At 44.7% G+C, this 11,984-nt stretch overlaps 1 protein-coding gene across 1 annotated transcript; it reads left to right on the top strand.

The window, feature by feature from the left end:
- The first annotated feature begins 580 nt into the window (after nucleotides 1–580).
- On the top strand, nucleotides 581–11,675 carry med1 (mediator complex subunit 1). Its single transcript, XM_069664962.1, has 16 exons — nucleotides 581–704; nucleotides 2,071–2,177; nucleotides 2,590–2,668; nucleotides 2,983–3,037; nucleotides 3,354–3,486; nucleotides 3,686–3,714; nucleotides 3,850–3,921; nucleotides 4,716–4,790; nucleotides 5,015–5,178; nucleotides 5,307–5,418; nucleotides 5,591–5,715; nucleotides 5,822–5,949; nucleotides 6,352–6,553; nucleotides 6,666–6,761; nucleotides 6,922–7,027; nucleotides 7,107–11,675. The coding sequence occupies exons 1-16, from the start codon at nucleotides 584–586 to the stop codon at nucleotides 10,981–10,983; spliced, it is 5,481 nt and encodes a 1,826-aa protein (XP_069521063.1). The 5' UTR covers nucleotides 581–583; the 3' UTR covers nucleotides 10,984–11,675.
- Nucleotides 11,676–11,984: the final 309 nt, after the last annotated feature.

The following is an 11,984-nucleotide window of genomic DNA, read 5'->3' as shown; positions in this document are numbered from 1 at the left end:
TGTGAGGAGTTTTTCAATGGCATTGAAACAGACTGAAATTAATTCTGATTATTCTTTATGACCTACAAAAGCAAATCAGACCATCAGCGACGAGAATGATTTTCAGTGTTTCCGCTACATACATTCTGCAACGGCGGCCCGACGCAGGTGCTTCAGGTGTGTTGAGGGGACTGAAGCTAAGCAAAATGATCAGATTAAAGTAGATTGTGAATTAAAACGAAATAAGGAGTAGAAAGTACAATTAAAGTAAGGAAGTGAAAGTCTACATGTGATGTGTCATTGATCTATGCGATTAATTGAAAATAAAGGTTCCTCAAAGGAGCTTTAAAATAATTTCCTGCTAAACGTTTTACACAGCTCAATCGGTAGGCTATATAAAATATATTATTATGGAGCAAAGTACTACTCAACTACCTTTAGCAGGAATAAAACTGTGAAATGGGGGAAAACAAATCCCAAAGAAGAAAAGTGTTCACTCTTAGGCTCAGTGGGGCGCTGCGCCCGCTGCCGGCTAAACGCCTCAGATGGGTGAACCGAGGAAGTCGTAGCGGGGAGACTCAATCGAGTCCACGACCGAGGGACAATGGCGGCGGGGCCTGGTGTTGCTATGCAGAGCGGCAGCCCTGCGAGAGAACTTTCTCTCTCGGTTCAACAAGCAGGGAACCAGAATCATGGAGAACGACTCAAACCCGAAGAGGTAACAGGTAAGAATATACCCCGGGATTTAATTTATTTGCTTTCTTGCTTTTATTGTTGTACTGATCTGGCTTCACATGCGAGGCTAACTACGGCTAACCGCTAACTCAGCCGACTGGATAGCCTTAAATGTATCTTTTGTATGTTTTGACATGGTGATTCGGTTATTTTAAACCTCTCTGATATGAAATGTAATGTCCTTTATTGACATGCACTGTGTTGGGTGGTTTTGTTTGGTGAGGTAGCAGCTAACTAGCTCCTTGCAGTGAGCAAATAGCTAACGTTAGCATCTCGCTAACTTTAAAGAAACACTAATCAAAAGTAACTTTAGCGGCTAAACAAAGGGCTCTGAAAGGAATTTAAGTGGCACTGCTCAGGTTTGCCTAACGTGAATAGGAGTGTTTCACAAAAATGCGAGTTGGACAACTTACCCAATAGGAACTAACAAGTTGTAGCACTGTAGATGCTCACCATGACAGATTGATAACAACACATCAGACAGTGTTTCGTTGACAACATCTGTCTTTTCAACTAAACCGACCCTGTTGCATGTGGGGCTGATTTTGTAGGTTTTCGGGATGTCATGTGACCAGATCGATTAACGTCTTCACGTCTTTTTTCCCCCCAATAATCCCCCCAATTTATTCTTAACAGAAACCTCTAAAAGATATTAATTCCTGTGAACTCAGGAATGCTGGTGCATTTGTTGTGTCATGATTTGTTGCACGTCTACCCTTATTTTGCAGTTAGTTTAATTTGCATTGTGTAATTATGATTCCCTTAATGTGACAGGGATTCTTGCTCCTAGTTTTGCCTGGTTTACCTCATTTTTATTTCCTCAAACTCTGTCATATCATAGGTAAAATGATGTACAAGCAAAAAGGTTTTCTGAGTTGTGTATCAGTGTTACTTGGTGGCCAGTGTTTAAGGTACACCAACCTTTTACTAACACAGTCTGATACAACTTTTAAAAATATATATAGACTACCCTTTATGAAGGTTATAATTTAGTGTACAATGTAAGAGGTGTTTACTTAATGATCATTTTGAAGATGTTGTGTGTGGTGTACCTCACAAAATGGCTACTAAAATTGTACTTTGTCTGCAGCTGAATGTACCAAGAAAAACAAAAGAATATTCTCTTTATTTAAGAACTGTTTCAATATTGCGAGAGGGGTCATGTGGTTAAAGAATGGCTGTCATTCAGTTATCATTTTGTTGTTTATAGCCTCATCTTCTGAACTGATGCTCAGAAGACATTTGAAGCCCTGCATGGGGAGTTTTCTGAGCTTTGATGGGATATGTTTTGGAGCTGTGAACATTTGTTATAATTTAAGACATGTAAAACTTTATGAATATAACATCTTTTTTCAGAGGCAGAGAAGCAGAGTCGCATGGCTGCTTTGCTGGAGAAGCTTCACGCCAAACACAACGCTTCGCGGCCATGGCTGGAGACCTCCAAGGTTGTGCGTCAGGCCATGGTGAGACACGCATCATCAGTTTGAGTTTACACAGCACCTCTTTGAGGCAGTGACAGGTTTTGGTATTGGTCTGGAACCTGTCGATGTGGGCCTGGTGATTAGATTTTGCTCCTAGTTGTGATGTGGTTTAATTCAACAACAAAACAGACAGGGTAGGATAAAAATAGGTTTTGAGAATAAGCTGCTCTTTTAACATGAAAATATTTGTAGCAATTAATCACTTACTTCCAGTTTCTTACTTTAATTACTTACCTGCAACTACAGTAGTGACCTTTATTGTCTAAACTTTTGTGCTGGCAAAGCAATTAAAAAACAAACAAACACCTGAATGTCAAATCTTGTGGAGAAAGCACTTTTATCTGTTTCCAAACTATTTTCTTATTCCTCTGTTTTTCTTCACGCTGTGTCCCAGGAGAAACGCGGCGTGATGAACGCAGCAGGTCACCAGCTCCTGCTCACCTGTTTGGAGACCCTGCAGAGAGCGCTGAAAGGTGAGACTGTCAACGCAAAGGACAGGAACACGAGGGAGAACAGTGCAGCATTTTCCATGACACAGTGTTACTTTCCTGTCATTTTGACTGAAATCAACTGTTTGAATTAATTTAAATGAAAAGTGCTGGTGGAACTGACACGCTCTCAGGGGGGGTAATGGTAATTTCCTATAAACCTGTAATTAAATTCTTTCACTTTAATGTTATGCATTCAGGTATGTTGTGTCTCAAACAGTGGGGACATCCGGCAAACATTTTCTAAAGGTCTCATTATTAGATTTTGAAATCTCCCTTCTTCTCTGCCTTTCTGTCAGTATCATCTCTGCCCTCCATGACAGACCGTCTAGAATCCATCGCTCGGCAAAACATGTGAGTTGTTTTCTCCTATGCGTGTTGTCTCTGGTCTCTCCCAAGTTTGACTGATTGTGAGAATGAAATCCTGAGTACAGGAAATAGAGGCTCATGTTGGATGTTAGGTGGTCATGTTGATGATTTCTTCCAGGTTTTTATGTTTAGCTTAAAATGGGAATAAACACACACTGCACACCTACTGCTTCACTTTTTATTGTCTGTTGTGGACTCGTAATAACCACATTCATCCAGTTAAACATGTTTTAATGTATTGAATAACAGCTTACGCTCCGTTCTTCATCCTCGTTTTCTTGACTCTATCTCGTCTGAACAGGCTGGGCTCACACCTCAGCCCATCAGGGACAGAGTGTTACATCACATCAGACATGTTTTATGTGGAGGTGCAGCTCGACACCAGTGGGCAGCTAGTGGACGTCAAGGTGGCTCATCAGGGAGAAAACCCTACGGTCAGTTTACTGTTACTTCCAAATGGCTATCATGGCTTTGTCATGAATTCTGTTCTTGTGTCGTACAATTTATCCTTGAAATGGCTCTCCAAGTAAAGCTAACTAGCCGTCCTTCCTATTTTTTTATTCTATTCATGGAGTGAGATCGTTGTCCTGAAATTGTACTAAATCTTTTCTTGTCTTGATTTGTTGGTCACAGAGTTGTCCTGAACTGATTCAGCATCTAAGGTGAGTAGAAACCACACACTCCACACTCCCATATGATAAGCTATAGTGCAGGGTTCTTATTATACAGACACTTGTGAGAACGTTTTATTTTAGTCTGAAAGCTGTTTAAACCACCTCTGTCTTACTTCACTTTAGGGAGAAGAACTTTGAGGAGTTTTCCAAACATCTGAAAGGATTGGTTGAACTTTATAAGCTGCCTGGAGACAAGTAAGGCCATAAAGATATCAGTGTTCTGTTGTTGTCGTTTTTCACAAATGCTAGATTAACTTGATATTACTGATCAATCATTAATTCTAGGGATGCACAATATTATCGGCACGTTATCGGTATCGGCCGATATCGGCTTGAAAATGAACACGCCGATATCCGCCGATATAATTAACAGATAAAATAATGGGCTGCTGCATACTTGATTAAATGCCCGACCTCGGCGCAATGTCCCCGGCACGAAGAAGGCCTGCGCGGCGCAGCGTGATGACATCACGTGTGTCTACCTGCAGCATGAGAGAGTTAGAAGCCAAAATGTCCGTGGTGTGGAAGTTTTTCAAAGTGTCCAAAATAGATAGCAAAACTGCTATTTGCAATGACTGCTCAGCTTCGGTGATGCGAGGAGGAGCCAAGGCAAAGTCTTTCAACACTACAAACTTGATTAACCATCTCGAGACCCGTCACCCCGACCGTTGTAACAAATGTGATAAGAGTATCACTATTATACTGTACGCTAATTACAATACAGAAGAGAGTTGATGATCTCTGCAATTAGGTGTGCGGGAAAAAAATATCGGTATCTGTAATCGGCTAAATGGGTTGTAAAATATCGGCATATCGGATATCGGCAAAAAATCTAATATCGTGCATCCCTAATTAATTTGTCTGTTAATTAATGTATTGTTGTGAACCCAAGCTAACTGTCTGTTATGGATGTAGAGTCCTCTGAGGTTGAATTCTGATCTGATGTATGTGAGTTGTCTCTCGTGATTTTATTTGTCTCTGTGTTCCAGTAAGCTAAAAACCAAGATGTATATTGCACTGCAGTCTTTGGAGCTCGATCTTACCAAGATGATGCACATGTTTAGGTAAGTCCCTTTGCACTCATCCGAGGTATATTTGGGCTTCTGGTGTTGGGGAGCTTTGGTGTCATCCCTGGGGCAAATGAAGCTCAGAAAAATGTAAAGAATGTTATAAACGAGAATAACCTCAAGATTCAATTCTATGGAAAAGATATTACAATAGCTGTTTTTTAATGTTTAATTATTTAGCTGCACATGTGCTATTTTAAACCTGCCTTTGTAATTTCTAGGCTAGCAACCAATGCTAACACGGTGGAGACTATACTTCATGGCGGTGTGGGCTTGCTGACAGCCAGGAGTGGTGGCCATCTTGTTACTCTTCAGTGTTACGTGTCCCCGTATGACGTATTTGAGGAGGGAATGGGCAACCAGCTCAACTTAACAGACAACAATGGTAAGTACATGGGAGCAGTGAATATATTCATTTACAGCTGATTGATCAATTGCTAAAGTATTTTGACCGTCTTTTGTCTGACCTCCGTCTCTGGTCTCCCTGTTTGGACACTTTGATGATCTTTGTAGTTCCGCGCTCTCTGGGTGTCAGTGTTTCGGTGACCATTGAGGGAACCTCTGCGGTGTACAAGCTCCCAATCGCTCCACTCATCACTGGATCCCACCCAGTGGACAACAAGGGGTAAGAAAAAATTGCTTTTACAGGGAATTTATAAAGTCCTGCAAGGTGTTACCTCTATATTTTTCTATAAGGAAAATGTCTCTTTGACAATTACCAGATTGTTAGTTGAATTGTCACAATGCAGAACTAGTTGAGATGTGTGTGTGTGTGTGTGTGTGTGTGTGTATTTCAGGACACCTTCCTTTTCCACTGTGACCAACTCCAACTGTGTGGACCTGCCAGCTTGTTTTTTCCTCAAGATGAACCGGCCCATGCCTTTCTCACTGTCCTTTATTCAGAGGCTGGGCAATGCTACTTGTAAGTTTACCTCATGAAATAATTTTAATATATATTAACCTAAAGTGCGAGCACTAAAAGGAGAGCGCTTGTTTTGTTTGATGATTTGACTTCATTTTTTTCACAGCCATCCCAGTGTTTGAGAGCTCCCCCAGCCTTTCACCTCTCTACCAGCTGATTGTCCAGAGCCAGCGACAGCTCCTGGAGGAGGGCAGCTCGACGCCACCGCCTTCACACAACATGCACTTCTACTCTGTGAGTAGACACTGTAATACCTCATCTGAAATCATTTATATGTTGGCTTTCTCTGCCTTATTACTTTTATGTCTTAGTACATCCAGTCTGGCCATGTCCTGTCATGTGCTTACAGCAATATCGTGCATATTTTGACACCTACTGTAATCTAAGCCTGCTCTATTTTTGGCTATAAAACCATCAACATTAAAACATATTTATAGAGCTATTCATACAAATGCATGCATAACCTTTCTCTCTCTGTCAGAATTATTTTTAAAATGAGTGGTTAGGTGTTGCTTTGCTGCTCATGAAATACAGCTACATTCTCCATATGTTGTTCGGAAGGGGAAAGGGAAAACATTGAATGAGTAAAAGTAAAGACACAAAATTCAGAAAATCACTGTCTTTATGCTTCTACAGGTGTTGCCGGATCAGCAGCACTGCTACTTTCTGAATGGCGATGCTCCGGTTCAAGACGGTCACTCTCTTCAAGGAGCACTGGTGTCCAAGATCCCCTTCCGCCACCCAGCACAAGTGCCAACCCTGTTGGATATCATCCGGCACCAGGCGGCTTATAACACCTTGATTGGCAGCTGTGTGAAACAAACTTCAATCAAAGAAGGTTAGTATCGGGTCTCTTATTTACTGTATTTGGTATGTCATCCACATGTACTCTGTTTTACATGTCTGAGGTCTTAAATTACAGTGTAGTAATTTTGCTTTTGTTTATTCAGACAGTGCAGGCATTCTGCAGTTTGAAGTGTGTCCTCTTACTGACTCAAGTTTCAGCGTGTCGTTCCAGCATCCAGTAAATGAGTCATTAGTCTGCGGTGAGCACTCACTTTTATAACTTATTCAGCATATGTTTACAATAATTGAACAATATACTTGAGCTATAGCAATGCAATGATGTATTAGTTGTGGAATCATTTGCAATATCAGTCCTTTGCTTACATGAGTCCTATGTCCTATCTGACCTCCTTCCTTTAGTGGTAATGGAGGTGATTGACTCCAGACAGGTATCCTGCAAGTTATATAAAGGACTGTCAGATGCTCTGATCTGCACCGATGAATTCATAACCAAAGTCGTCCAGAGGTGAGATTGTTAATTCCTCTTGAACGCATAAATGTTGAAAGCATGTTTTCTTTTACTAATTATGTCCTCCGACTTGTAGATGCATGTCCATCCCTGTAACCATGCGGGCCATTCGAAGGAAAGCAGAGACCATCCAGGCAGACACTCCAGCCCTCTCACTTATTGCACAGACAGTGGAGATCATGGTGAAGAATAACCTGCCACCCTCAGGTAGTCCCAACTACAACATTCCAACAGGCGAAGGCGCTAACCCCATGGGACTGCCTGGGATCACAGGGGGCAACACACCTACTGGAGGAGGACCCCCTGGAGGACCTAATTTTGCAGGTCCTATTACATCCTTGTTTGGAATTTCCCGAACAGAAAGGCAAGCCCAAGGAGGAGAGTGTCCAACCCAAGGAGGGGTGGCTGGGCAGCAACAGTTGCAGCAACAACATCAGCAACAACAGGCCGGTCAAGGTCACACAGATGACTACAACAAAGTTACCCAGAATCCAATACTGACAAGTCTGTTACAGATAACTGGTAGTGTTGGTTCCAGTCCCAGCTCACAGAATGCACCACCACCCCACCAAACACCACCCCCAACATCCTCACCAGCCAGCAACACCAAAAATCACCCTATGTTGATGAACTTGTTGAAAGACAACCCCACACAAGATTTTGCTACACTGTACGGTTCTAGTCCGATGGAGAGGCAGAATTCTTCATCTGGCTCCCCGCGGACAGAGGGCATGAGCGGCGCCTGCCCTGGAGGTAGCGCTAGAGGGAAGAAGAAGCGCCTAAAGGGGACAGAGAAGGGTGGTGTGTTGTCAGGAGCTACTGCAGGTGGCGGAGCTGCTGGTTTAGGCATGAAATCACAACAGGGTTCTTCTATGCCACAGCATCACCAGCACCATCAAGTCACCCACGAGGATGACTTCCACCGTGAGCTCCTTTCTATGGATGTGGATGCATCTCAAAACTCAATCTTTGATAACCTGACTGGTGACGGACTTGACACACCCCACAGCATCACTCCAGCACCTAGCCAATGTGGAACACCACCCTCTGGCCCAAACATACCTTATTCACAGTCTCATGTCCAGTCTCAGCAACAGCATGCACAAGGTACTGTACCACCCCGTATGGTCCGCCTCTCTAGCTCTGATAGCATCGGGCCTGATATCACAGAAATCTTGTCAGATTTGCCAGAGCAGACAGGCAAAGGAAGCCATGGGCAGCACCCCATGGGGAGTGGTGGTGAGGATGGAGGCCCACTAGGTACTCCTATTCGTGACTCCTCCAGCTCAGGTCAGGGCAGCACAGTGTTTGACTCTGCAGACATTTTCAATACCAACAGCAATGAGAATCCTTTTACTGATGCTGCTGACCTGATCGCTGAGGCAGCGGCAACCGCTGCCACTCCCACTAGCGATTCTTCATCAACAAACTTCTTCCCTGATGCTGCTGACTTTAACCCTGACCTCCTGACCTCAGGCCATGGCTTCTCCCAGAACTACTTTGACGACAGCTCTCCAAGTGCCGATGGAGACACGGACCTGGTAAAAGGTTTTGGGGGAAGTAGCCAGCAGAATACTCCTTCAGGAACACCTCAGAACCCAACTCCGCATGGGCAGAGCACCCCAGAGCCCTCGCTGAAGGACCCTTTTGATATGGGGATAGTCTTTGGAGGTGGTGGTGGAAAACCACTTCTCGGACAAGCTCCTGATTTGGGAGACACACATGGTGGAGGGTCTCAGAGCCCCCTCATCATGGGCCTCGGTGACTTTAAAAGTGCAGAACCCAAAGTTAAACAGCAACAGGGACTCATACGGCCAAAGGATGAGAATGGGGGTAGTGGAGGAAGCAGTTCTGGGATGGGGAGCAGTTCAACGGAGGCTAAACAGGCCAAACGTAGCAGGACCCCATCCAGTGAGGGGAAGTCCAAAGAAAAGGCTGCCAAACGCAAAAAGCTAGACCCTGATGGGAAATCCCCCTCTCACAGCTCAGGGGGGAGACCATATACACCCCCTAGTGGTGGCTCAGGTTCTGGTGGAAGCATAAGTGGAGGAGGGTCCAAGTCTCCTGGTAGTTCAGGGCGCTCACAAACTCCTCCTGGTGGTGCCACGCCTCCCATTCCAAAAATCACTATTCAGATTGCAAAAGGGACCATAACTGGGGGGAAAACATCATCCCATAGTGGATACACGTCAAGCAGCTCAGCCTCAAGCAGCACAGGAGGAGCAGGGGGAACCAGCAGCAGCAAAAGCCATCACTCTCACTCGTCTTCCTCTGGGAAGATCAAATCCAAGGAAGGCTCCACAACACAAGGCAGCAGCTCCAAGCCAGGGAGTGCAGGGATAGGAGGTGGAAGTGGGCCTTCCCAGTCTAAAGGCTCCTCCCAAGGAATGGGCGTTGGAAAACCAGGTTCCTCCCCTATCACCAAACATGGGCTGTCAGGTCCTGGAGGAAGTGGTGGTGGAATTGGAAGTAATAAAATTAAACCTCAGGGGGGCAAGCCTCCTGGGTCTCTTATGAATCCCAACATAAAACCCAACATATCCCCTTCGCACTCACGTTCCAGTAGCTCTGGAGATAAATTGTCCTCCCCTATGAAAATGCAACAGTCCCAGGTTCCAGGAACTCCTCCTTCTTCCAAGGCTAAATCTCCAATGGGCTCTGGAGGTGGCAGCTCTGGAGGGTCCAAGTCTTCTTCTGGTGGAGGCATGAGCTCCCAAAAGCCCATGGGTGGGAGCTCCTCCTCTGGTTCTGCGTCATCCTCATCGTCCTCCAGTTCCTCCTCATCCTCTGGTTCCATGACCTTTTCAGGAGGCTCCCAGTCTCAGTATGGTGGTGGAGGAGGAAGTGGAGGGGGAGGTGGGACTGGAGGAGGAAGTGGAAGTGGAGGCAGCGGTGGAGGGGGAGGAGGTGGAGGAAGTGGGGGTGGAGGTGGTGGAGGGGCTGGTCAGAACAACGCAAATAACCCTAATGCCAAAGGGAAGTCTCCCAGTCGAAACAAGAAACCCTCTCTCACGGCAGTCATAGACAAACTGAAAAGTGTAGGTGGAGGAGGAGTGGGGGAGGATGGTTGTGAAGGAGGGCCACCAGGAAGCGGATCTGGGTCCGGATCTGCTCCTGGTGGTGGCGGTCCTGGCAATGTTCCCGGCAGTGGACCTTCAAACATGGGTTCATCCAAGCATTCCTCATCCTCCCAAAGTGGGGAGTATAAGCGGGAGAAGTCAGATAAAGAAGCAAAAGCAAAAGTGTCAGTTTCAGGGGGGAGCAGCGGCGATAAAAAGATGATGGACCCTAAAACAGGAGGGGTGGGTGCAACTGGTCTGGCTAAAATTATCATAAGCAAACCTGATGGTGGATCTCCCAGCATCAAGGCCAAAGTGACCCTTCAGAAAGGAGGGGACGGATCTGGTGATTCTATGCGTCCCCAAATTTCTAGCCTCAAAGCTTCCCCCCTCTTTAGTGGCTCTACTCCCAAACATGACCGCTCCTCTCCGAGCCACAGCCGCTCGCCGGGATACACCCCGCTCAACCACGACAGCGAGAGCGAGTCGGGCAGCAGCTCCGTGGCAGAGAAGTCCCACCAGAACAGCCCCAGCTCAGACGACGACCAGGCCATTCGTCCACTTCCCCCGCAGGACTACATGAGCTCTATACCTCTCAGCTCTGGGGAGAAGCACAAGAAACACAAGAAGGAGAAGAAGAAGCAGAAAGAAAGGGAGCGGGAGAGGGACAGGGACCGAGAACGGGACCGGGACAAAGAGAAGAAGAAGTCCTCTATGTCCATGGGGCAGTCCTCGCATCCTATAAAAGCGGACAGCTGGTCCAGGTCGCCTATCTCCGCTTCGGATTCATCTTTGTCCATGCTTGGCGCAGAGCGTCCATCCAGGCCCAGTCCGATGTACATGAGAAATGAAGATGATGACCTCATGGACTCAGCCCTGACTGGCAACCTTTAATTTTATTCAGAAAATATCTTAATTTACTCCTTTCCCCCCTCACTATTTTAACCCATGCCTTTTAACATTCAAATGAAACTTCTATTTATTTAACTCAAGCTGCGAATTGGAACTGGATAAAAGCAAATTGAGGGTATTCTGATCATTGTCCTGCCTTTGTGTATTTTAATATTGTTTTACAGACTGGGTATGTTATCAGCATTATATCTGGGGATTGGGGGTGCCTCTATTTTATGACAGTGGTTACTAAACTGGCATCCAAATCCACCCTGAAATACCAACTTCTTTAAACTCTTACGGAAATGGGTAATTGCAGTATATCTTCACTATGGTGTTGGAAGGTCTCTACCGTCAGTAAAAGTCATTTCATTTTTCACACCCGCTGCTGTTCTTATGTCATTGTGTTTAAAAACATACCATTGCCTCTTAACTGTATGTTAAAATATGAATAACAGCTGTTATAAGAAGTATTGTAAAGTAAGAAGGGGACAGTGTTTAGTTGCCTTGTTTTTCAGATCCAACTGAGAGTTTTTAGATTTTGATACATTTTAAGATGCTGATGTGTAAATTTATTGAAGGTAAAAAAAAAAAAAAAGACCGCAAACAAGGATGATGATAAAGACTGGAGCGTGTAATTTTTTTAACTGTTGAAGTTTTGGAAGCTTGAAATAAACATTTCACTTCTGGCAAAATCTCATCGTATCATTTTTGTGTTTTCTTTTTTATGTAGCAACAGTTGCGTGAAGTAACATCTATGTTATTTATTTTTTAGATGTCAAGGAAAGATATACAGTAAAGTGTATTATCTGTGGGCAGGTTTCAACAGCTCTTCTTCAAAGGTACACTAGGTGGCAGCAGTGGATCAGGCTGCTCAATCACTGTTAACAGCAAAGCTTTTTGCATATTGCACGTACAGTAGTTGCTCACTTCCAGAGGTGATGTGTAGAGGTTAAATGAAATTTCACACCTTTATTCACAGGTAGCACAGAAGAAGATTTGTG

The sequence above is a fragment of the Semicossyphus pulcher genome, unplaced genomic scaffold (genome assembly GCF_022749685.1).
Source record: "Semicossyphus pulcher isolate SPU_LCO1_2020_fin unplaced genomic scaffold, fSemPul1.0.p SCAF_16, whole genome shotgun sequence".
Classification (NCBI taxonomy): Eukaryota; Metazoa; Chordata; class Actinopteri; order Labriformes; family Labridae; genus Semicossyphus; species Semicossyphus pulcher.
This window is presented reverse-complemented; position numbering and strand designations above follow the sequence as displayed.